Here is a 26,850-nt window from a genome sequence, read left to right as displayed (position 1 = left end):
AGTGGATGTGTTAGTCTTTGTTAAGTTTACGATAATAAGTATTTGATGGTTTGTGTATACGATAAGAACGTTGATTTTCGTCCTTCTTTTTACGTAAACTAAAAATGAAAGACTAAGGTGTTTTTTATATGAGTAAGGAAAATGAACCAACACATACAAATAATAACTCCTTCAGTACCATGTTGCATTTCCATATCCATTCTGGTGACTATTTAATGATTTTTATACAGCTTCAAAACTCATGTGGGGGATTCAAATAGTGAAGACTGGCCATTACTCCTCTGACCTCCATAGATCCTTCCTAATGCAAATAAAATGGTCTAATCGTACACAAATTTCAAGGTAAAAATGTGTCCCAGTATTGAAGTGGTTAGAATAGATCAAAAAGGAAGAAAAGGTGAGGAAAAAGATCCTGAAAACTAGGAAAGGCAAAAAAAGATAATGACAATGAAACTAAAAGGAAAACAAGGACATGGAAAACGAACACAAAGAAAACATTAAAAAAGAAAACACGAATATAAACGCAAGATAAAAACCAAGGATTTCACATCGTGCGTTATGAGATGGAAAAAAGAAAGAAAGAAAACATGACATAAAACTGAGACGGCACCTTACCCTGCGGCACACACACACACACACACACACACACACACACACAAGATTGGAATATGCTGGAGTGGTTTGGTCCCCTTATAAAAAGAAGCATATAAGGAAGTTGGAGAGATTGCAGAGAATGGCAACAAAAATGGTTCCGGAATTGGCAGAAATGACCTATGAGGAGAGATTAAAAGAAATGAATTTGCTTACCTTGGAACGAAGAAGAGAAAGAGGAGATTTAATACAGGTTTATAAACTGTTGAACGGACTGGATGAAGTGGATAATGAGCAAATGATGTTGAGAGAGGAAAACTTAAATAGAACTACAAGATCGCATAGTAAAAAGATAGCCAAGGAATATGCTTGAAGGATGTGAAGAAATATAGTTTCCCACAAAGATGTGTGGAGGTGTGGAATGGTTTGAGTGAGGAGGTGGTGTCAGCGAGGAGTGTGCATAGTTTTAAAGGAAAGTTGGATGTATGTAGATATGGAGACTGGGCCACACGAGTATGATACCCAGGCCCTGTAAAATTACAACTAGGTGAATACAACTAGGTGAATACACACACACACACACACACACAGGCGGGAAAGAAAAACAAATGCATATACGGAAGGGAAAAAAATACTACTACTACTACTACTACTACTACTATTATACCTATTCTACTCCCACAACAACAACAACAAAACAACAACAACAACAACAACAACAACAACACTACTACTACTACTACTACTACTACTACTTTACCTGGAAAAATCACGGCGCTGCACTTCCCACAAATCACGTCACATCGCTACCGTCACCTCCGTCTCCGTCTCCGTCACCGCCTCCGTCACCCCCTCCGTCACCCCCTCCCCCATCCTTTCGCGACCTTGTGGTGATGGTAATGGTTCTGGGGGCGGGGGTGAGGAGGGAGGAACTTGAAGGGGGGGGGGGTGAAATTCCACATTAAAGCCACAGTATTATAGTGTGTGTGTGTGTGTGTGTGTGTGTGTGTGTGTTGTGCCGCAGGGTAAAATGCCGTCTGTTTTCTTTTCTTTTCTTTTTTTTTTTTTTTTTTCATCTGTTTTCGTTTTTGTTTATTTTTTCATTCCTCTTTCTCTCTTTTATTCTGTCTCGGATTTACTTTCTTTAGGTTTTTGTTTTTCTATTTTTTATATGTTTTCTTTTCATTCTTTTATCTTCCGTAATCATTTGTTGTACTCTCTCTCTCTCTCTCTCTCTCTCTCTCTCTCTCTCTCTCTCTCTCTCTCTCTCTCCAAGGTAATCAGCCGTAATAACATTGCTATTTTCTTCCCTCACCTCATCTAGACTTCCCACTCCCCTCCATTATAGAACTGAACAAGGAGACAGACACACAGACAGACAGACAGACAGACGTGTGCCAGGGTTGGATACACACTGATTTGTACACCTGAATATTTTGTGCAGTAACCCTGACACTATTTTTTTGTTTTGTTTTGTTTTTCCTCTATTTTTCAATGCACTGAAATGGAACCTGTTTTGCAGTTGATGTATGAATAAGACTAGTTAGATCATTTTGAAGTTTAATTTTATAACTGCTTTTTGTTGAAGTTAAGAAGTTTCTGTTATAAATTTGTAAAACCATTGATATATGTAATTTGAGTTAATTTATCGCATCTCATTTGTTCACTTTTGATAGATTTATTTGTGTCTGTTCATCTTTCTTTTACTTACTGTCTTTTGAGTTCTCTTTCATCTCTACGGTAGTAAACTGACAGGTTGTGATAAAGCCAACCAGTATTATATAACATGTTTTGAAACGACTTACTCAAGAAATGAAATGTTTTGTATAGTGTTCCATTAAAAAGTAATAGAAAACTATATACTTTTATAGGTAACTTAACAATTTTATCATGACCTCATATGTAATACACACATTTCTTTTATTCATTCAAATACTTCAACTTAACTTTCACTAAAAGTTACTGAATCACATCACCTATCTTAGGATGCTGATAATATGAGAAATTCACTATACACATAACCTTCTAGGGACAAGGGCGTCACTGTTTTGTTGAATTTTCAAATTAAAGAAAAGGTTTTGACGTGGTAAGAAAGATACATAATACTGCTTACCTAGAATATTAACATACAATTAGGTAGATATTTTGATATGTGAACGCTATTTGCAGACTTTTAATAAATGGCTATGTGTATCTCATTTCCTGTAGGGAGAGGAGATAAATGGTAGGCAAGGATGTTTTAAATTGTTTCCTGGTAGTAGTAGTAGTAGTAGTAGTAGTAGTAGTAGTAGTAGTAGTAGTGAGATTACTTTCTTGGGAGTTTCATTATTGTTGATAGATTGATTAAGATATGTGACCTCAATAGTTAAGTTTTCCCGAGTGTACGTAATTAATTTTGTGACCTCATTGTTTGCCGATAGGATAATTAAAAGATATGATTTCAAGTATTTGTCATGTAACTTCGTATACTTTTGAATGAAACAGTTAAGTCTTGATGAAAGATGCACAAAAGCACACACACACAAACACACAGTCATTCACACACATACACAAACCACACCCATATACCCAGAGCCCACAAACCACACTACTCAAACCTACACAAACAAAACATAACCATACAACATAAAAGAAGGCACATAATTAGAAACCCAATAAGTTAGAATCTTATAAACAAAACAAGATGAGTCCTTTAATCAATACACTCTGAGGTCCGCGAGTGTGTACCATCTGGCGGGGACTTGGACCAATGAGAAACTGTGTATGTGTGAACCGTGCCTTGTGATTGGCCTCGAGGAACACAGCTACGGGACACATGGCAGTTTCAGGACTCGCCACAAGCAGCTGGGGGAGAAGATGTCAGTCTCTATATTGAAATTACTAGTCAAATTCCATGGACACTGAGGTCACTCCTGCCACTATGGAGGGGGACGGAGGCGGGGGAGATCCGGTGATAGACGGTGAGAGGCAGACTACCGTAATTACTCTGATTCACCTCCTATCCTCTGACTCATTCATTTAACTTGCCGAACGGGTCTCAATTTGTCCCATTTCACGCTGGAAGTTCATGGGTGAGGCTGTGCTGGGGTGTGTTAGGGGTGTCTTGGGATGCTAGAATGTGTATGGACGAGTCAGGTTGCATGTGCTGGATAGGAGTGATGTATTAGGGTGAGTGCTTAGATGTGCTAGGATGATTCAGAATGTGTTTGAGGGACAGGGTGATGAGTTAGGGTGTGTATAGGTGAGTTAGGAAGCATGTGCTGGTATATTAGGGTGATCACTAGGGTGTGCTAGGATTCTGAGGTGTGTTAGAGGGACAGGGTAGCTTGTTAGGGTGTGTTTGGGTGAGTCAGGGTGAATGTGCTGGGTAGGAGTGGTATACTGGGCGAGTGTTAGGGTGTGTTTACCTGGATATCCTTTCCCTAAGAGCCATGCTAGTGAGAACATCAAATGAGGAAGGGTGATTCAGGGTGTGTTAGAAAGGTACGGTGTCTTGGGGTGCTAGGGTGTGTTTGGGGAAGTCAGGATGCATGTGATAGGGTGTGCTTGGGTGCTAGAGTGTGTTAGAGGGGTAGGATGGCATGTTAGGGTGTGTATAGGTGAGTTAGGGTGCATGTGGTAGATAGGAATGGTATATTAGGATGAGTGTTTGGGTGTGCTAGGATGATTCAGGGTGTTAGATGGATAGGGTGGCGTGTAGTGTCTTGAGGTACTAGGGTGTGTGTGGGTGAATTAGGGTGCATGTGCCAAATATGAATGACTAGGATTGTGATGTATAAATGGAGGAAAGAATGGAAGGATGTGAGGTGTTAGAGTGAATTAGCATTGAAATAAAATGAATGAATGATTGTAGAAAGGAGAAGCAATTATTGAGGTTTGCAATATAATGAATAGGAGAAATGTGTGTGTGAATGAATGAGATGATTAGTTAACTCATGGTATGCTGTTATGTTACTTTCCTGCAGTGGCAAAGCAAAGGCAGTACAAAAACATTCATTGGTATTTAACACCTGTTCGGCTGACACAGGTGTTTATTTGGTTTCTTTGTTAACCTTTCCCTTGGCAGCTTGGGGGTCTTGTGTTGTAAGCTGTGAATTGCAGTGGGTGTGGTGTTGACTTATCTAGGAATCGTGTGGACTGGTAGTTGGTATTAAGTTCTTATATAATAGTTAGGGAAAAGTTATACGGTAGTTGAATTGCAGAGTGTGTAGTGTTGACTTAAGCTGTGGAGTGTTAGATGTTATTAGGTTCTTATATAATAGTTAGGAAATTGATATGTCAGGAGATTAATTTATGTTTCTTTTTAACTATGAATGTCACTAATTGTTGTTTTGATACAAAGGAAAGTTTTACATGCTAGTTACAGGAATATGCTGCAGTTAAAGTTGGTATGCTTAGATTAAGTTATGTTTCTCTTTGACTACAAATGGCTTTAATTGTTGTTTTAATAGATTGGAAATTGTTATGTGGTAGTTAAAGGAGTACGCTGCCGTTACAGGTGGTACATTTGGCTTGTTAAGGGGACGTTCCTCTTGGTAGCTATATTAAAAAGAAAATGGAACATGATTTTTGGGGGAATGGTCTTTAGATTACTCATCAAAACTTGCCTGGAAAATTGTTTGTTCATGATATTAGCAAGATGGAGTTTAGCATTTAGTTAATGGTGTATCTGGGCATGGATGCTGTCACGTGCAGTAATGGAGGTTGTAAAGTCAACACACACTCATTAGTTTGTGATTAAGAGCATTTGAATGAAGTGTGTATCCCTTACGTAACAAGAGTAAGTGTGTTCTTGGAGGCTTAGGTGGATGACTTGTAGAGTGAGTTTGTAAAGGCTTTGTGTTGAAGAGTTTTCTCATCAATAGATAAAAAAGCAAACTAAAAGATCCCTCACAAAAAATACTATTATGTAAATTTAAACAATATTTGCATCAATAAGTTCTTCAGTTTGGAAGCCAGGAATTAATCTGAATGTTTGTTGTGTTGTGTGCAGAGCTCCAGAAGAAGATCCAGGAGTTGGAGGAGAATGCGAGCAGGTTACAAGATGAGAAAGTGCGGCTGGAGGAGGATTATGGGCACCGCCGCGCCAAGCTGAAGGAACTCTACCTGCAGAAGGAAGGTAAGGACACTGCAAGGAAGGACGAGGGCAGTTGGAGGAGGAGTGTACAATAAGGAATATTTTTGTAATAATTCATAAAGGCAAGGTTACAGTATGGAGGGAAAATGAACTGAAGTGAAGCATGAACCATGAAATACCAAAATCACCACTCATATTTTGACATCACAAGAAAACAAGGTAGCCAATGAAACGAAACTTGTATAAGTGAAGATTAAAATAAGTAATTGAGTAACCCAGCAATTTTCACTTCCCAGAGGAACTGCGACTACAGACAGAACAGAAGGCATCCATAGAGACAGAGGTGGAGGTATTGCGCTCACAGGTCCAGCAGCTACAAGGCGACCTGGAGGAGGCCCACAGTGCAGTGACCATCGCCCAGTGCACCGCTGAGAATGACGTGGCAGTCGAACAACGGAAATGTCAGGAGGAGATCGCTACAGTACACCAGCTGATGAAAGGTAGGTGGAAAAATGAAGGCTGGTGATTTGAAGTGTGGTGTGTGCATAGATGAAGACTATGTGTCTGTGGAGATGTACTGCAGGGACCTTGTGTGGATGAGCTGCTTGTTGGGAATGTGATAAAAGAGTGTGGCATATGCAAAGGAGTATGTGTTTTGGGGAAAGAGATGCTTGAGTTGCCTGTTTGGATGGGTTGGTGGTGTGATTAAACTGACGTGTGTGTGTGTGTGTGTGTGTGTGTGTGTGTGTGTGTGTGTGTGTGTGTGTAATTCACCTCGGTCGCCTCCTGGTCACCCAGCCAGTTTTCCCCATTACGGAGCGAGCTCAGAGCTCATAAACCGATTTTTGGGTAGGACTGAGACTACAACACACTCCACACACCGGGAAAGGAGGCCACAACCCCTCAAGTTACATCCCGTACCTATTTACTGCTAGGTGAACAGGGGCTTCACATTAAGAGGCTTGCCCATTTGCCTCGCCGCGCCGGGATTCGAACCCGGCCCTCTCGATTGTGAGTCGAGCGTGCTAACCACTACACTACGCGGTGTGTGTGTGTGTGTGTGTGTGTGTGTGTGTGTGTGTGTGTGTGTGTGTGTGTGACGGAGAGAGGGAAAGAGGGATGGGTGAGGAGGGTTGAAGGAGGTATGAGAAGCATTGGGGTGGGGAGGAGGGACAGGGATGAAGTGTGGAAGGGTGAGAGGAAGAAAACAGACCTATGATACACATCTGAGGCAGCTTTAGCCAATGGCAGCTGCCGTGAAAAAGATGACATGTTACTTTTGTTAATAGGTAGGAAAACTGTCTCGTCAATTAGGGAGCTGACTGTACAAAGGGCATAGGTGATGTATTAGGAATGTAGTTGTGGGAGGATATTAAGTTATATATGGTAAAAATTGAAAATATATATGCATCAAGCAGTTCAGAGGGAGAATTAGGAGTAGTATTCATGAACATATAGGCAAGTTATTGAGAAAAAAAAAAAAAAAATGAGCAACACCAGTGAGAGATCCATTCGTGTATATAGTAAACTGACATCTCTCTCTTCAGATAGAACGAGATATGTAGTCTGGGGAAAAAAAAAATATTGGGTAAATCCTTGTTCTTGCTTCATTCTTCATCGGTCATCCTCTGTCACATCCTGGCCTGTGTGTGAGTGGAGAGGACTTTCTTTAGTGTCTCCAGTCCTTGTGTCAGTCCTCTATCCTTCCCTTGTCACTTCAACCTCTTCCACCTCTGCCACAGTATCCCTCTAGGTTATGGTTCCAGAGCTCTTCTCTTTATCTGGATGGTATTTAAGCCTTATCAGTCTTATTTTTTTTTTTTTTTAAGGATGCTGTGATTTCATTTACATTGACATCCACATCCTCTCTCCCCTGTTTATGGTTTTCTGTCCTTATCAATGTGTGTCAGTGTTGCTTTGGGTCTGTTCATAACTGGCTTTATTATTATTATTATTATTATTATTATTATTATTATTATTATTATTATTATTATTATTATTATTATTATTATTATTATTACTTGGGGTTTATGGGAATATGGTGAAAATTTTTTATCACTGGAATTTTATAGTCTCGCGTATAAACGGCCACATTGTGTTGAATGTTGTGTGAATATGGAAATGTAAAAGAAATAACGTTTATAAGTTAATTTTTAAGATCAAACGTGTCATTTTCTATATAAATCTCGAAAGGGACATCCCCATCACTATGAGCATCAGTTTGTGTGTTGTATCCCAGTGAATCACCACCCAGACACCGCACCAGTCAGTAATTACGTGCAGTACATTATCATAAACATTGCGTCATTGACCTAGGGAATCTGTCACCTTATCTGATAGCGGGGCGTAGGTTTGTCTGTCCCTCCCCCATGACATCCATCCCCTCTCGTTATCAGGTACATGTGATATAACTCAGTACAGACTAAACCATTTCCCAGAGCATGGTCTCTGCTTAGTGTGGCGCCTGACAGTGCTTGAGTCAGTGTTGGAGCAGCCTGGAGACATTATTGCCACCAGATGTTATTCGCTATCTAGCTTGTTACTGGCGCAGGAAATGTAGCTTAGAGTGGAGTGCTTCGTGGTGTTAGCAGTGTTTCAAGGTCGTGATTCGCGTCTGTCATTACAATATGCTGGTACTTGAAGCTTCTACTGACGGCGTTGCGTTCAGTGATCTTATCTCGTGAGGAATGATGGTAGTAATCAACGTATGGCAAAGAGACTCCGTAAACATATGCTTTACTAAGTGTTGCCTTATCCAAAACACATTTCCCTCCTGCTACTAAGTGTTGCCATATCCAAAACACATTTCCATCCTGCATCGAAATCAGAATACTTGGCTTGGCTATACATTGCAGTGATGCCTTGGTGCCTTTTGAAAACCGTGCAGAGTGAGATGTAATGAAAGAAACACGAATGGAAAGGCGGAACGTAAAACAGTGACATGCAAGATTATGACATTTAGTACTAGGAAAATTTTTTAAAAACTCGCCCAGGAACCAGTGTGTAAAGTGAGGTTTGATGGTGAGAGGTGCAGTGTATCGTTAGTAAGAGCACAGCCAGCATGGATTACTTTGCGAGGAACGGCTTCAGCGTTACCAGTGATGACAACAACAACACGGGGAGGGTTAAGACTGTCACACGCAGAATCACACGTTTGTTTACTCCCGATCTGCCAAACGAGGGTGAGTGATGACTGTGGGTTATATTTAGAGTGTTCAGGTAAATACGAAGCTCTCTCTCTCTCTCTCTCTCTCTCTCTCTCTCTCTCTCTCTCTCTCTCTCTCTCTCTCTTAAATGTCAGGTTTTCGTGTGGCAATGAAATAATATGAAGTGATTCTCATATTTTCTGCATTAATAAGGGATTTTATTTTTTAATGTCAAGAGGAGACAACTGGCTAAGGGCAAACAAAAAAAAAAAAAAAAAATGAAAAGCACCCACTTAGTTGCCAGTCCCCATAGAGGTCCGAAATGTTTATAATGATGTGTATAACTTTAGGATGTGCTAGTTATTTCCTTCATTCTCGCTCGAAAACTGCTCATAACGCGTACATATTCCTCCTCTTCCTCCTCCTCCTCCTCCTCCGCTAACTTCCACAACTTCTTCTCTTCTATTATCGTTGCTGACATCCACTGCGCTACATCCTTCCCTTACCCATAAGCCCCGGCAGGAAGGCAGAGCACATTCGCACTGTCTTTCTTGGTTACTTAATGCGGGAAAAGTACGGTGAAGTGCTATTGGCAATATTAATGTTCTACTGTGTTACGAATGCATGATTAGAGAACGCTGTTATTCTCGCCCATTTCGCCTTTATATGCTGTGAAGTTTAGATACCTTAGGGAACTCTCGTGTACCTTACTCTGCGTATGTGTGCGCATTTAATGAACCGGCGCGTGCACAGGTGTGAGAACAGGTGATATTGAGAGAGAGAGAGAGAGAGAGAGAGAGAGAGAGAGATGAGTGCTAGGGTGGTGATGACGTTTCTCTTATCCCCCCCTCCACACCCATCCCCTTTCCTCCATGTCATCATCCCTACCACCACCACCACCACCACCACCTCGATCTTCCTCCTCCTCCTCCTCCTCCTCCTCGCTGTTTCGTAAGCTAGGAAATATTAAGACACATAGATCAAGGATATGCTAGACTGAAAACTTCCGATGAATGCAATAATTGACTTCACTCTCTTGCCTCTAACTTCACTATCGCTAATTTGTAAGAGGCACACGGTACAATACTAGTGTCAAGATACCCAGGAATCGTTTTAGGTGTTATTGTAAGGCAAGGAGAGTTACTGTAGCGTTATGAAGAGCGGTGAGTGTTGGTAGCCCTGTGTGGCGGTGGAGCGGTGAGGAGTAGCGGTTCCTTTGCCTCCTACCAACCACTACTGCTGTTATTGCTGCTCAGTGCTCGTGCAGCTGCCTCGGATCAGTTGCCTCAGTTGCCTCTGTCTCCTCGGGGACTGTGCACGTCGCCTCTCACTCACCGCTGGGCCGGGATAGTGTACGGTATACACGTGTTATCTCTCCCATTTGAAAGCACCCGTGTGACAGATGCACTCCCCCCCCCATCCTCCTATCTCTCTTCCTCTCTCCGCCTCTCCCTCTCCCTTACCACTAAGTTGTCTCTCACCCGCATGCCAGCAAACAAGCCCTATTTATGCTCGGAAGCCCAGCACTGAAACGCAAACTACCGTCATCCCGATTAGCACAGCCGCGCCTCAACCCACTACAGTATAGACCATCTTACAGTTCTTGAAGGTTGAGTCATCGATGGATTGTGATAGTGTGGTGGATTCTCTCTCTCTCTCTCTCTCTCTCTCTCTCTCTCTCTCTCTCTCTCTCTCTCTCTCTCTCTCTCTCAGGTAAACCAGATCTGGTGTTATTTGATATTGTAAATCTTTATAATTTCATCGCTTGGTGTGTCTGAGAGAGAGAGAGAGAGAGAGAGAGAGAGAGAAATTGGTGATTGGTCTTTGTGCGTTTTTTTTTTTTGGGGGGGTGGGGGGAGTGGAAGGAGTGTTGAGCTTTTGTCAGGATCTGTATCTTGAAAGGTCGTGTGTGTGTGTGTGTGTGTGTGTGTGTGTGTGTGTGTGTGTGTGTGTGCGCGCATGATTATTTCACTGGGATATTAAATAATCATGCGTCTGCTGGTCGTGGTGGTGATGGTGAGGAAATGAAATTGATCTATAAATCGTAATACAGTGTCTCGTTGAGTTGTATTTTAAGAATGTCAGATCAATGCTCTCTCTCTCTCTCTCTCTCTCTCTCTCTCTCTCTCTCTCTCTCTCTCTCTCTCTCAGTCACACGGTAAATTAATGGTCATATCACAATGCCATCTCATACTTTTCTCAAATTATCTCCACCTCTCCCTTCCTTCCTTCCTTCCTTCCTGTCTTTTCCTCTATCTTTTTCTCCCTCTATGCTCTCTATTTTCTTCTTTCTTCATTATCTTTACATTGCTCCTCTTTCATTCGTAATCTTATCTTTCCTCCCGTCTTTCCTCCCTCACTAGTTTCCCTCTTTGTACCATTATCTCTCCCTTTGTCTCTCCTCCCTCCCTACCTCCCCCTCCTCCTACTTCCTGCCTTATCTTCCTGCTCTCCCTCCCTCCTCATCTCTTGCTCTTCTTTCCCTCCTACGTGTTATTTATCTTTCCTTCTTTGCTTTGTTTTTTATGCATTTTTCTTCATCTTTCCATATTCATTGCCACACCTTTATTAACCATTATTGTGTCTTTCCTTCCTATGTCCCATTTGTAATATTTAGTAGCTCATCTTTTTATAGTGTCTGGCATTTTACATCCTTTCAGCTTTCTCCAACTGTGTTTTCCTTCTTTTCTTTGTCATATTTGCTACGTAGTTTACTTTTTTAGCATCTTCCATTGGCTTTTCTTCTTTCGTTTCCTTTCTTCCTTCCGTCCTTATCTTCTTAACATCATCTGACTTTATTTTTTCTCTTTTATATTCTGGTTACAAATTTATTCATCCTTTTAGTATCTTTATTCTCCTCCTTCCTTCCTTCCTTCCTTCCTTCATTCATTCATTCATTCATTCATTCTTGCACCACTTCCTCTTGTTCTTTCTTTCTTTCTGTTTCTTTCTTTCTTTCTTTCTTTCTTTCTCCCTCCTCGTAGGAGTAATACGCACCGGTGTCTTTCAGAGGAGGTAGCAAATGCCGTGGACCAGACAGGCGGCCGGTATGAAGGGGAGATCAAGAGACTGAAGAAGCTGACGGAGAGACTGGATGCGGAGAAGCAGCACTACCGGAGACTGTATGAGAGGCAGCTTGAGGTGCGAAGGGGGGGAGGGAGTGGTGGTAGTTGCGGTGGTGTTGTGGGAAGGAAAGAGAAGATGGTGGGGTGTAGTAGGGAGATGGGAGGGGTGTTGGTTGTGGTGAGGTGATGTAGGAGGGGTAGATGAATTGAAGAGGAGGGGATTTGAGTGGTTTGGTGGGGTGGGGAATAGATGCCGGAAGGAAGAGGAAGTTGTATGTTTTCTATTATTTTTTTTTCCTTCCTCATTTGTTTTACACACACACACACACACACACACACACAACAGTGATAGCACCAACAAGAAGATCAGTTCCGGGATCGGATGGCTGGTGCACAGAGTCAGCAGGAGCCTTGGTAACACCACCACAATGGCCCATTGACTCGCTCCAGATTACATGTAACAGATAACATTGTGTCCTTACCTCACACCAACTTGCATGACAGGTAACAGGTCAGACTGAGGTAAATAGTGTAGCTTCCTGTCCTGACCCCATTCAAGCTTTTCATGAGTACAACTGTTCATAGTGAAGGAAAAAGCAGTCTCACTTTTGTCTAACTTGTTATGAACTTTTATCCTTGTCATAATGAAATACAGAAGATTGTCACTTTCTTGCTCTCATAGAACATATCAAATCAAAGAATTTAAGTTGACATCATATTCTCCTTCATGGACAGATAACACTGAACTAAAAACAACATTGTAAAGGTGGTCTTAAAGAGCATAAGAACACCAGGGAAAGGGATCAGAGTTTGTATGACTAATAAGGAATGTGGCTCATTGTGAGGTTATCAAATGAAAAACAAGAGTCATCATTAGTCCACTGATGTCCCTTTCCTTCACCAGGAGTCAGACATCAGGAACAAGGGGGAGAGCCTGCTGAATCCTGGGGTGCTGTCAGTTGTCACCAAGTCCCTGGCAAAGCGCGTTCCCAGCCTGAGTCCATCGACCCTCAGCACCCCAGAGAAGGCTTCCCATAACACCTCATTTGGGCCCCAGCCGTCCTCCCTCATCGTGGACTCAGAGAACCTTGAGGACAGCATGAAGAAGGTACGGTCACCCAGGAGTCATGAGGTAGGTGTCTCAAGGTTGGGGTAGCATGCCCGTAGTAATGTGTTCAAATTGTGTGTGTGTGATTTATTTGGCTTTGTAGATTTCTTGCCTTGATTGAAGTTGTTGAAGTTGGTTTTTTATAATGTACATACGTATATATAGGTTTTAAAGAGTAATCTCTCGTTCTGTTTTGTCTTCTTGTTGTTCTTCAGTCTTGCATATTCACTAGTCATATGTCATCCATCTTATCCTTTATTTCTTCCCAATTTAGTTAATTCTGTTCTTTATCTCATATTTGCATTTCCTTATGATTTTGAGTAACCATTCATTCACTTACTAATTGTCATTTCATTGAGTCTTTGAAGGCAGGTTCTCAGTGTCTGAATACTTGGATCAGCCTTTGTCACATGATGATGGGTTGTGTGCTGCACTTTCACATGCAGCTTGTCTGTCAGTCTTTTCTGTTCTTATGGTCTGTCATGGAGACCTTACCTTGTGTCTTCTCTGATCTACTTGTGGGCATTCTAGCTTCCATTTCAAGTTGTTGAGTACCTTGCACTTCACCCAGTCATGCTCATCCTGTCTCCACTTGGCCAGATCAGCACTGTCTCTATTTCCATCACTTCACTGGTGCTCTCAATCCCAAGTCTACTGTTGAATGCCTCAGTTATTGGACAATCTCTCATTGCAGCATTGCTTTCTTTATGCAAATCCAAACCTTCTCATATTAAAGAGGATAATGGTATCCCTTAGAGCTCTATAGGGATTTTTCACTATCCTTTGAATGAACTTATTCATGGAATAGTAAGAGTTACTTAGTGAAGAGGGCAAGAAATCTGAATGTAGTTGGTAGTTATTATTGGTAGATGTTTAAAAGATACTTGAACTGAAGGAGTCCAGAATGACCTCAGAGATGTAGGCCTGTGCATGGACACAGTAGAGACTGTGTAGCCGGGCAGGCCAAGCTGCAAGATAACATATATGGAGCTTCTTAAAATGAACATGTTAACTTCCATATGCAGTGGAGAGGGTTTTGCTTTTTTTCTTGTAAGATTTAGTAAACTTTTTATTCTTTGTGTTGGATTCTATTCAACTTTTTTGCTGTACTGGGAAGTATCATTCTAGACTCTGCCTTTGCTGCTCTCCTAGTCATGGAAGGCTATGGATGTGATGGTGGCATGCTTCTTGAGATAGTTGAAAGTGTTAGAGCTGTATATTGTAGCAGAAGGGAGATATTCTATCTAGCTGAAGAAGTCTTGCATATCATAGTGGCCTAATCATGGGGATGAATGACCTGTAACTGGGACATGATATTGGTTGCCTTCTGGTGTAATTCTGTGTACTTTCAACTCTTACTGGACATGGGTGTTGGAAGCAAGGGGGAACCATTGCTGGCTGTTAGGAGTGAGCTGCTTACCTCTCAGTAGACATCATCAGTGTTGCATCCACTCAAGATTACACCCTCAGGCTTGTTATGGTCTTTGTTGCTGTATTCTCTTCAGTTTATATTTTAAAGTGACAGGTGTGTACAGTCCTGAGAACTTCCCTCCCCCTTGTAATGGTCAACTGGTCTTCAGGTGGTGGTGATGATGAACAAAATGTAAAACATAATGAATCCCCCCCTTGTTGCTTGATTAGAAGCTTTGTAAATAAAAAAAAATGTAATCAGTTTGATACAACTTTCATAGTACTTTTAGATTGGATTTCAACATTGCAGTTTAGCCATAACTCTAACATAGAAATCATTCATAGTGGCTCACCAACAAGATCAAGGCTTGAATAACTAAGCATCCCAGTGCTGCTCATCCTGAAGTGAAACCAACTATCACAAGTATACCTTTCTTGGTTATTTACATGGAGAATCTTCCCAAATAATGATTGTGAGAAGAGCTATCACATTGGTCATGGTTGTGATACTTGGGTTTCCTTATCCTAGAGTCACAAAAATAGTTTCCCTTAATGTACCTAAGTGATGGGAGGCTGGGGTGTTGGTGGTGGTGGTGGTGGTAGTGGTGGTGGTGGTGGTTGTTGTGGTGGTGGTGGTGGTGGTGTTTGGAGTGTTTTATATTCTAAGATTGAAGGGAGCATGTTTGGATTGTATAGTTAAGATTGTGTGTATTTAGATTAAGGAATGGGAATGTAAGCTGAAAAAGAATCATTGTAAGTACAAAGAGAGTTGATAAGTAGCTGAATAGAGGAAGGTTTTGTCTTTTGTCCTCTTGACAAGACAAGTTGGATTTGCATCTGTTGTAAGTCAGGATTGATGCAGAAATCATGAGGAAATTAACTCTAAATAGTACAGAAGAGTGAATTTTGACTGGATCAATTTACTCCAAGTTACTGTATGAAACTACTGCAGCTCCTTACTTGGGATTCAGTGAGTGTGCTAACTGAACATTATTTACTTGACTGAGAGCATATTGCACATTCTTGTGCTCTTTCCATTCACATGATTCTTGCCTCTTGCAGCTCTCTTATTCATCTTCCACATCTTTCTCTCATGTCTGTGTGCCTTATCTGTTAATTTCCAGTAAAATCCAGTGGCAAAGGCTGCATCTTATTTGCACCACCTCGCACTAGGCAGCAGCGCTAGGCTCACACAATGCAATGCTCGCAGATTGCAAGCTCAAAAGTATCTCTTGGCATTTCAGAAGCACTCATCGTTCTTCCTTCTTCAGGCACAGGAGGATGCCGACTTGCTACGGTCACTTGTTGAACCTCTGGAGGAGGAGATTCATGCCCTCAAGGAGAAGATCCGTGCCCAGGATGCCCAGCTGCGTGCCCATGAGGCCCAGCAGGCAGCAGCCCTCCACACTGCAGACCTGGTGGCTCCCCTTCTCCAGGGCACTGACACAGCCCAGGTGGTGCAGCAGCTTGATGACAAGGTGAGGAGGGCCTGGAATATCCTGGAACAAGTGGAGGAGATGGTTTTTTGTTGGACATTTAGATATAGACTTTTTACATTTGGAATGCATGAAATCTTTGAGAGACATCTAGAGGTGAACTTTTGGAGGAGATGGATTTTTCTGTGGCATTTGTTGATGGATCTTTTTGCAGCATTGGAAAGGCAGAGCTCTTTGGTGTGGCTGAAAGAATAAGTCATTCATAAAAGTTTATTGTATATGTATATAAGTGTGTGTATGTAAAGAATGCTAATCAGTCTCTAATGTACACTTCTGTGCCAGCTCAAGGGCATATGCAGCACACTTGAGGCAGAGAAGGCATCAAGGGCTGACCTGGAGCTGTACACTGCCATCCTGAACACCCAGAAGACGGCCCTCACTGATGAAGTGGACAGGTTGCGCTCCCAGATGACTGAACTGAGACAGGTGACTGATGTTTTTCCCTCTTATGTAACATTTAAGAAATAAAGAAAGAGAAGAGGACATTAGGAGTGGACATGGAGCGGTGTGCCATCAACGTGTCTGTGTTTCAGTCTTACGAGACAGAGCGGCGTCAGCACCGGGACCTAAAGCACACCTGGCGGCGGGCCAACGACCAGTTTCTGGAGGCCCAACGGCTGCACCTGGCGGACATGAGGCGCATGCAGGTGCTGCTCACTCAGGATCAGCTGCACAAGTTAGAAGGTGAGTGAGCTTTGCCTTTTCCTTTACCATGAGACATGAAAATAAAGGGAGTGGTAAAAATCTCTACTAGGATAATGTGTGGTAATCCCTATATGAAACATGCCTACCTAACCTACTTATTTCCACCTTTAATTCTTTTCTATAAACTTATCTAATCTTCTTTAAAGTTCTCTAATGACTCAGCACTTTAACCTGATTATTGAGTCCATTCCATCCATCTACCACTATTTGTCAACTAATTCCATAAATAAGAGTACATTTGTCCACCACTTATGTCTCTCCACTCTTGCTGCCATGTAAACATATCAAGACCATTTAATTAACCCCTTCCATACCGCAAGACTGTTTTGTGGTACGTGCGTACCACGCGCAAAAGCGACCTCGTGGTACCGCAAGATGCCGCCGTGGTACGTGCGTACCACACCAATACATTTCCGTGTATAACCGTGGCCTGAGTGCGGATTTTGCCTTTTCCATGCTCCACGTGGTTCACTATAAACAAACAAACACTGGAGGCGTTATTTTTAGCCACCCCAGCGTAACAAAACCATCCCCCCCACTAGCCAATCAATATCGGAGTTAATTTTTCATGCATAAACTATAAAGCCAATCACTATTCTTTGACATATATTATTCCCACAGTCCCCCCAAGAACATCAGTTCTCTAGTATCGGCCGTGGTGAAACTGTTCTATTGCCTCTAGTTAGAGATAATGGTGTCTGCTTCGTGTAGCAGCGATGAGGATTATCATAATTATGAGACAGATAGTGAGGATATACTGGAAGACTCTCCAGATGAATATGATTCAGACTATGATCCTGAAAAAAGAAATAGGAGAGAGTGATAGTGACAGCAGTGTTGAAACTCTCTCGGCAAGTGAGGGGAGCAGCCTAGTTATGACTGGCTCAGGGCCACCCTCACCAGGTGCAGACTGTGTGGTGCTGAATTTATGATTAGTGCACAATTTATGATTATGTTTACGTTTTCTTTTATTAATAAAATGACAAAAATATGTTTAGAAAAAAGTACATAACACTGAGTTAGAAAGAAATATAATGTGTAGATCTGGCCGTGAGGCACGTGCGCACACAGGCAGGGGGCTGCGGTATAGGAGGGGAACGCTTTGTTTATATCGGGGTGTGGCTGCGGTAAGGAAGGGGTTAAGGGTCATATATCTTATCTGAAATCATGACTATGTATGCATGAGTTGATTTTAAGGATATAAAGACAACAGAGAAATAGCTTATCATAAATAGTCATTAGAGTGATATGGTAAAAGATATATAGATAATGTAATCCTTATATATTTGAACCTGCAATCTTTATCTCCTATACTCACTATTGCAATCCCTTCATAGCGGCTTCCTTCTCCTTCAGAAGCACAGCAGAGTGAGGAGGCTACCGCCAGAGCAACACCTCACTTCACACTCACCAATGCCAAGCAGTCCCCAACACACATGGCCACCCACCATATTGTCAAGAAGCATGGCCCATCACCCACCCCAGAGAATGAGGTATGATTTTTTTTGTGCTTTCATACTGATTCACCCTTTTAACTTCTTCAATACTGAGACACATTTTTACCTTGAGTTTTGGGTATGATTAGACAATTTTATTTACAATAGGAAGGTTCTATGGAGGTCAGAAGATTAGTGGCCAGAGACTTCACTGTTTTAATCCCCCACATCAATTTCTAAAGCTGTATAAAGTTACCAAATAGTAACTAGAATGAATATGAAAATTGCATCATGGTACTAAAGGGGTTAAATTGTCTCTCTGTCTCTCTATCTGCCAATCTTATAAATGTTCAAAGTTTCTGTATGTGGTGTGGTTATTAAACTGTTATGTATTGTTTTTGTTTTAATAGCTGAGTTTTCTTAATTGTGTATTTTGGTTAGTATATGCTTTGGTTTTAAAGGTGATTCTTTTTAAAGTGATTGATCTTAAAGTGACTAAACAGTGAAGGAAGAAGTGTAGCCTTGTTTACTTTGGGGTAGAAAATTTTCCCCTTTATTTTTCTGTTATTTATACTTTATCCCATTGCATTATATTTTTTTTAACAGGTGGAGAGTGATAAGTCTTCCTCATTATTAGACCTGGAGGAAGAGCCAACACCCACACCTGCCACCACCACCACCACTGCCATTGCCACCACCTCACAAGGGTACAGCCATTGTTTGATTCCCACCTGCCATTAAAGTTAGCTTACTGGAGCTTCCCGTGATCAGCTAGCCTATAGTTACCATTCTACTAGCAGAAGAGGATCATAGATATAGGGAATTTTGAAGGATAGATTTGGTTCAGTATAAGAGATCATAAAGGTATGGAATGGGGAGCAACAATGAGAGGAAAGTTTTGATGTCATGGTCATAATTTGAGTAATCTTTTACACTTCCTTCTCAATCTTAAGTCATCTGATCCACAAATAATCCAATGTTTTGTAAGACTATCAGCAGATCAAAGAGGAATGACTTAGTAGTGAGTGTGATTGTTACTCCTGCTGACTATGAATGTATTGTGACAGGGAGCAGAGTGACGACCAGAGCAGTGAGACAGAGACCCGCAGCCTTCCCCCGGACTCCCTTGCCCCTGATGGCCTTGTCCCACGTAACATCCTGGCCGAGCGTTTCAGTCCTGACAAGATGCCTCAGCTGACACAAGACCAGCAGAGGGCCTTACAGGGTGGGCTGTCTTATGAATCCTTCATTGTTGGAATTGTTTATGTTTGTCTTTATGTTTATTGATTAAATACAAGTATATAAGTGATGTGTTCTATACTGAAGGTACTATTTGCTATGATAATTCTGCACCTATGATATTTACTGATAAGTTTCATTACTTCTCCCCAACAGAAGTGTTCCCAGATGCTCCAGGCGAGACTCCACTTACCCCTCAGGATGAAGACTACTTGGTGATTGACTTCTCACCTAGTGCAGATGCAAGGAGTGGCCAGGGGCAGGGCCGGCGAGTGGTGAGTGAGGCAGAGTGGAACATGCTTCATGAGGAGATCAGGCGGGCCAGGTCTCACATGGGGCGGTCCTGCCAGCTGTGTACCTCCTATCAGTCCCAGCTGCAGAAGGTAGGCATCCAGAGACAGCTACAGCTCACCTGGACACCTGTATGTCTTGTGGCTGAACTTCTGACTACTGGCAATTACATAATTATTAGTGTTTCAAAATGTCTTTCATTGAATGTGAATGTTTTAAGGTGATTGTGCAACTATGCCATCTTTGTTTAGTATTTAAAGTTTTTTGTATTTAAATTGCCTTAAAGTGTCCTTTTCATAAGATCTAGATACCGTCACATTTACTATGTTATTCCATATGAAGCAATAAAGAGTTTTGATTGCTTGTGGAGATGGTTTGGTGCAGCAAGGACTGGTGGTACTTGCAGGCTCAAAGTGACCACAAAGACACTGAGAAGCAGCGGTTGGACCTGGAGCGTGCCCTGCAGAGGTACAAGGAGGACCTGGATCGGGAGGCTCAGTACAGGCAGGTGATGGAGGAGCGCTGGCAGGGCATGGCAGAAGACTACGAGAAGAAAGTGAGTTGATGTGACAGGCTTGTGGTTGTGTCTTCCAGTAGATAAAGGGAGAGTCAATAGCTTGATATATATGTAAGAGTGAAGCATATTTGTTGTCTATTTATTTGCTAATGTGCTTTCAAATGTTAATGTGTGGGTATAGATAGTCTATTACATGATCTTTCTCTCTCAAATGCTGTGTATGTGGTGACAGGTAGCAGGGCTGGCCACTGTAGTAGAGACAGCAGCAGGCAAGCAAATGGAGTTGGAAACCAAGTTCCGTTCAACTATATCCAGCGTCCACGACAAGCTGCGTTCCCTGACTGAGCGCAGGGAGATTGCCCAACAAGAGCTTACCAGGTACTGCATCACTGTTCCTTATTCCATTGTTAGTGAGGTTAGACATTCTATGATAAATTCCCTCTTATTCACACTCAACCTCCTATCCTGCAGGCTACAGAAAGAAAATGATGATCTGGTGGGCAAGCACAGCAAGCACTCACAGCAGCTGCAGAATGAGATAATCAATTTACCAGACAACATGGAGGTCAGTAAGATAAAGCACTTCTCTCTTATATTGAATTACTCTTGGACTGTTGATTTGAGTGTGGGAAGTTTGTTTTGACAGTAGAGTGAACATATGCTTTGCTGGGTTTCAGGATATGCAGCTGCTGTTGTTGCGTTACCAAGAGGACATCATTGAAGCGAAGGTGTCTAAGGAGCATCAGGAAGAAAGTCTCAAGTCAGAGATCCTCTTCCTTAAGGATCGGGTCAGTATTGGGGAGCACTGAAGGATGTCATCACCATCACTGTTATCACCATTTTATTTAATATTCTTATCTTTCATGACTTAGATTATCGTGTTAAAAGGATAGGGGGTCTCTGCGTTATTTCTTGCAAGCTGTGAGGTATGGAATTCTCATATGTGTTTATGTTGCAGGTTCTGGCAGAGCAACATGAGAAGAACACCATTGAGGACCGCTTGTCATCTGAAATTGATCAACTCAGGTGGGGAAAGTGGTGGGGGAGAGACTGTATCCATCTCTCAGGGGCTGATATTTTGGCCTTTGTATACATAAGTGCTATTGCAAAGAGAGTCCATAAGTGAGATATGATACTCATAGAATTCTCAGCTTTTGCCGTGTTCTTTCCTTACAAGAAAACACATGGCCTTCAGTAGGAATATATGAGAGGATTCCGTTATTTAGTTTAAAGCAAATAAGACACCTTATGTTTGATTAAATGAAGTGACATTTTACATGTTAGGAATTGTGTGTGTGTTTGTTGCAGAGAAAAAGTGGCATTGCTTGAGAGCCTGGAGAGTCAGATGAAGCTGGAGCGCAGGACGAGAGTGGAAAGTGATGCCCAGGTGCGGGACCTTGAGACAAAACATGCAGAGTCGCAGGTCAAGAGTCAGCAGATCATCACTGGCCTTAAGACGCAGGTGGCTGAGCAGACACAGATGAGGGTGTGTACTGTGACAGGCACTGCTATTGACATTTTCACAGGTCCTTTATAATTATTTTCTATAATATGTTGCTGTTATGGTTCTGTTCTTTTATGTATTGTGGAGTCTTCATAATCTTTCTTATGTGAATGTTACCATTTATTGGTGAGGCTCATGTACCTTTTGCTGCCATGCTCTGGTGTCATCCGCTGTAGCAGTCATGTTCATCTATTAGCCGAGTTGAGATTCAATCAGTATTAAGTGGCAGTTCACTAAGCAGATTTCTTGAACGAGTGTGGAGCGCATGCATCTTGCAGCTTTAAGAACATTGTGGTTGGTGTCCTCACAGGCCCGTCTGGAGGCTGAGGTGGTGGAGCTGCGGGGAAGAGTATCAACACTCCAGCATGACCTTGACACCTCAGAGGCTGTCCAGAGAGATTTTGTGCGGCTCTCCCAGTCACTGCAAGTTCAGCTGGAAAAGATTAGGCAAAGTGAGAAGGAGGTGAGTGAAGTTAGCTGTCAGTCCTAATTGTGTGGAGGGAGGCAGACCATGGATGGAGTTGTTTATCATGATGTAGTGACTAATGTGCTGCTGTGGCTGTGTTGCAGGTGAGATGGCAGCATGAGGAAGACCAAGAGGAATGCAACAGCTGCAAACAAAGATTTTCTGCCATGGGTCGGAGAAAGGTGAGTAGATCCGTACTCTTTGAAGACTTGAATTTTACTGATTATTTGTGGTATTGTCATTTATTTTTTAGATAAGATCACTTGTGCCAGTTTTAGTGATTATAAGCTTGAAGGTGTTTTATCCATTTCAATATTCATATAATAGTTACATATAACTCGGCTTCACCCTCTCCGCAGCATCACTGCCGTCACTGCGGAAAGATTTTCTGCAACGAATGTGTCAGCAAAACAGTGCCAAGTGGTCCCCACCGGAGACCCTCTCGAGTGTGTGACGTGTGCCACACCCTCCTGGTGCAGGATGCCACCCCATACTTCAGCTCAGAGCCCCCACACTCCCCTGACTGACCACCTTAACCATCTCTATCCTGCACCACCACTTACCTCGAGCGACCTTCCGTGCTGAAGGTGACTGTGCCATGGAAGGTTCCCCATATCTCCCCACTGAGTCTATCTATTCCTTCACCCACCCGTGGCTATCCTTTACCCCTAAGCCCCTCAACCCCTTAGCCCACTGAGGGATCTCACTGGTGCACTTCTCCCCAGGTTGTGTTTCAACAATTCCAGCTGGTGGGCCATGCAAGCAACTAGTCATGCAATTTGTTAATGTCTTCAGCTGTGGTTCCCTGCGCCACCAGGCCTTGCTGTCTGCGTGGAGTCAGGGTGACTGGATGCTGGGTTTTGACAAGCGAGTGTTTGAAAAAACCCAGCTGAACAAATCTAGTTCCTTTTAAAGAGGAACATTTTAGAGGTAATGGTGTTTTTGTCCCTTACTATAGAAACATTTTATTTTCCATTCATCACCGTGTTTCTTTGATGGCCTCATCTTCCACAAGTAACTCCAGACTCATAGTAGTTAGTAATTAGTTCTGTTAGATCAAATGCTCCTCAGAAGAAAATGTGCTGAATGCTGTTTATGACTCCTTGCACTCCATTTCTAAATCAGTCCTGCCTTATCAAGTATCTCCTGTCCTCAAGGGTTTGCTACAGCCATAAAGAGAATTGTGAATATGTATAAAAGTTAGAATTATTGATTATTACCTAGATCTGTTGTGGCAGTGTTTATATTTAGTCCTGACAAGAGTTTTATATTTTCTACACATATATAAATATATATACTATAATGTGTGTGTGTGTGTGTGTGTGTGTGTGTGTGTGTGTGTGTGTGTGTGTGTGTGTGTGTGTGTGTGTGTCAGCATGTGCACATGCATGCTGTTGCAGAACAGAAAGAAAACTCTTAGTATTGAATTTTATATATTGCAGCAGGAAATGAAAAGTTGAAGAGACAAAGCACTATCAACAACAGTAATATTGCAGATGATAAGTCCTAATGTTAGTTTGTATTTTAAATACTACACTGTTACTCTTGCAAGTGAATTGTTGCTCAGCTGAGTGCACCAAACCAGACCTATCCATCTGTCTCACCTCATTCCTTTCAAATCCTATTACAGCCAGCATGCATTCAGAAGGATGGTCACAGACAGAAAAATAAGCACCATTAGAACAGCACACTGGCATATATATTCCATAGAGTAATGAAATGAAATTGGCTAACAAGCTGGGTTTTTATGTGTGTGTGTGTGTGTATGTGTGTGTGTGTGTGTGTGTGTGTGTGTGTGTGTGTGTGTGTGTGTGTGTGTGTGTGTGAGGAAGGGGCTGCATCTATGGGAGGAGGCTGTGAGTGAGTAAATGCAGTGGTACCTTGGTTATCCGTATATCAGGAAACCCACGCTGGTAAGCCAACAGAAGCTGCATTTGTGTCTCATGACTCTCAAAGTCCATATCAAACATTTCAGTGTCTGATGTTCACTACTTTTTACAAGGTCTGTGGCAAGTTAGTGGAATATTTTCATAATCCTAGTGACAATTTAAGAAGAATCATCTAAGTGGCCTATAAAAGTATTTCTAATGAGAGAACACTGCTTTTTTTATGAATAAGGGCATCTAAAATTTTGAAGCAATCCTCCTTAATTTATTGAATGGTCAGTGGCTGATTCATTTGGGGCTTCCAGATACAAACATTGACTCCACAGCCTTGTGCTGAACAAGTATGTAAAACACTGTTAATGATTTTATTGGTATGTGTTAGTTTTGCTTCTGTTTGCATTGTAGCTCTAGATATTTTGTGGTGGCCTCATGCTGTGCAGTACAGTACAGTGTTGCATTTCGGCAGTGCAGCGTTTGTTAAATGTATGCAAAATTAGGCAGATCTATAGATTCACTTCCGAATGACACTTGGTACATTATTTTATGTAATTGATGAATGGCTACATTATTAGCAGTCTGAACGGTTTGGCATTGATTTATTCAGATGTCTGTGGTGAATGAGGACTTAAAAATCAGCTCTGAAATGGAGGTTTCATATAACAAAGATACCACTGCATTTTTGGTTTTTATCATTTAATGTAATGTTCCTTGACTCAGTCTTACCTATATTCATGCATTGCCTGGAACTTTTAATGCAATAGAAATGTTTAATTATAGCAGATATATATGTTAAGGGTCCTGGTGACAGTGGGTAATGTGCTGCATTATTTTTAAGACGTTTCTGATCAGTTCTATGTGGTGGCTAAGTTTCTAAGTCTGTGAACAGGGGATAATTTATTGTCACTAAATCAAAACATATTGTTAGACCATGGCAAGTATTTTTGTTTACCATTAATTTACATTGAGAGAAGATGCAATCATACTTGGGAAAGTGTACATAATTACTGTATATATATATATATATATATATATATATATATATATATATATATATATATATATATATATATATATATATATATATATATATATATATATATATATAACATATTATGTGTTACTTTTTTTTTAAGACATTTTTTTCTTGTAAGTGTCAGGGACTTGTACTTTAGTGTGCTATGGCTGATATGCTGTGTTGTGTGCAGTGGTGTGCTGTGTGGTGGTGGGTGTTAACTTATATCAGGGAAACAGATGAGAAAAAGTTTGATTGACTGGCTGAATAGATGTGACAGTGATACAGGGTCATATGGTGCCACAGAAGGAATGACTATTAGGTTACACCAGGGTAACAGGGATTCATTTATTAAATTTAGCACTGCTGCAGATCACTTGGTGCCATGGGAAGGCAAGCTGAACCATTTATTATGAAAAATATGCCTGAGAAGATGATGTAATTGTAATGCACATATTGTGAAAAGTGAAATGGCAAAGAAAAAGTTACCTACATACTGCATGAGAGAGGTCATCCCAGGTACAAAACAGTAAAATCTTGCAAAATGAAAATAATTATGAATCCAAAAATACAGGATGAGGAATGTTTGTCCATGAGATGTCTTGAAATAAGGATACCTGTTTTTATCTAAAGTGGGATTTATGGATTGAAATTGGGGCATGGGAATGGCATTTTATGGTGAATACTGTGATTTGGATCCTTACTTGCTTTTAAAGAAACAAGAGAAGAGAGAGTATGTGAGTGCAAGAGTTTTTGTTACCATTTTACAGGAGTCCAAAAGTACATGTATGCCTGTTTATTAGTTTATGAGCCACTATCACTAGTCTGATAGAATGAGATTTGACTCTGCTTCAGTAATTCTTAAGTTCATATTTATCATTCTATTCCTTGTGGAAGGTGTTAGTCTGTGATTCCTTCATTTGTTATTGACCATGTAGATAATGGATTGGAATTTTGTATCTTTTATTTTTTGTCTTGAGGAGTGCGATGATGATACGATGGACTCTTAGTGACTTTTAGGGAGACTGATGGATATTTCTGTATTTGCAAAGCTCCATCATGATGAGAGCCGAGGAGTTATGTACTACTGCTGTGATTAGGGACTGTCATTGTGATTGTGTTGATGTAAATTATAAGGTGCAGGATGTGACAATATGCTAACAGATGAGAAGCTGGTGTACATAGTGGCTAGATCCACAGTTAAATCTCTTGTAAAGAACAAAATGATGTCAAGTCATAAGTGGGAAATGCTTAAGCAGAAATGCTTTACGAGAGTTACTGATGTAATGCAAAAAAGTGATACAATGAAAAGATGAGTATTTGGTGTATATGTTTACAAGCTCTTCACATTTCTTTCAAAGAAAATAAATAACATTGTAAGAATTATAATTAATGAGAAAATTCACTGGAGGTTAAGCATAAATTATGATAATATAAGAAACTGGTATGTTTTGTGTACATTTTACTTCCTTCTGCCTTTTCCAGATACCAAAATAGTGAGTTCATAAGTGGAGTTATTTGCCAGTGAAAAGAAGCATTTGAAGAATTAAAAATTAGTGTTGTTAGCAGTGGAAGACATGCCAAATGCCAGACATCAAGAAAACACTGCCATGTGCGTTCATCATTCTTGTTTTAATCTTTGTAAGTGTTTTTTTAGCTTCAATACAATACACACCGGCACCTGGCAGGATCTGGGTGGGAGGAAGATGGGGTGTTATTGCTGATTGTTCATCCTAATTAAACAAGGCCATTATGACAAGAGGTAACAGGATTTTAAAGACAGTATTATCCTTGACAATTTAATATCTTGGCTCCCAGATCACGTAAGGTATACATATTCAGTGTACAGGTTAGCTTATTGTATTATAAGTGCAATAAATATTAGATATGAATCTTTGTTT

The 26,850-nt window shown here is 41.2% G+C and overlaps 1 protein-coding gene across 6 annotated transcripts; it reads left to right on the top strand.

Moving 5' to 3' along the window:
• The first annotated feature begins 3,273 nt into the window (after positions 1 to 3,273).
• Positions 3,274 to 26,841, top strand: LOC123510202 (rab GTPase-binding effector protein 1-like). Of its 6 annotated transcripts, XR_006676416.1 has the most exons (22): positions 3,274 to 3,551; positions 5,585 to 5,710; positions 5,965 to 6,168; positions 11,825 to 11,955; positions 12,784 to 13,011; positions 15,669 to 15,875; positions 16,176 to 16,319; positions 16,427 to 16,577; positions 17,955 to 18,091; positions 18,641 to 18,741; positions 19,102 to 19,259; positions 19,430 to 19,656; positions 19,971 to 20,120; positions 20,314 to 20,459; positions 20,553 to 20,646; positions 20,759 to 20,869; positions 21,040 to 21,107; positions 21,390 to 21,567; positions 21,896 to 22,048; positions 22,156 to 22,233; positions 22,411 to 22,638; positions 22,777 to 26,841. XR_006676416.1 is itself a non-coding variant. In XM_045265108.1 (21 exons), exons 1-21 carry the CDS (start codon positions 3,485 to 3,487, stop codon positions 22,576 to 22,578), a joined length of 3,003 nt encoding a protein of 1,000 aa, XP_045121043.1. In that variant the 5' UTR covers positions 3,274 to 3,484; the 3' UTR covers positions 22,579 to 26,841. The 6 variants fall into 6 exon arrangements, 5 of the variants coding, with proteins under 5 accessions (XP_045121043.1, XP_045121042.1, XP_045121040.1 ...); XM_045265108.1 differs by having other exon boundaries at positions 12,784 to 12,987; positions 22,411 to 26,841; XM_045265107.1 differs by having other exon boundaries at positions 17,958 to 18,091; positions 22,411 to 26,841.
• The last annotated feature ends 9 nt before the right edge of the window (positions 26,842 to 26,850 follow it).

This window comes from Portunus trituberculatus, chromosome 28 (genome assembly GCF_017591435.1).
Source record: "Portunus trituberculatus isolate SZX2019 chromosome 28, ASM1759143v1, whole genome shotgun sequence".
Classification (NCBI taxonomy): domain Eukaryota; kingdom Metazoa; phylum Arthropoda; class Malacostraca; order Decapoda; family Portunidae; genus Portunus; species Portunus trituberculatus.
Note: the sequence above shows the minus strand (reverse complement) of the source record. Positions and strands in the feature narration are given on the sequence as shown.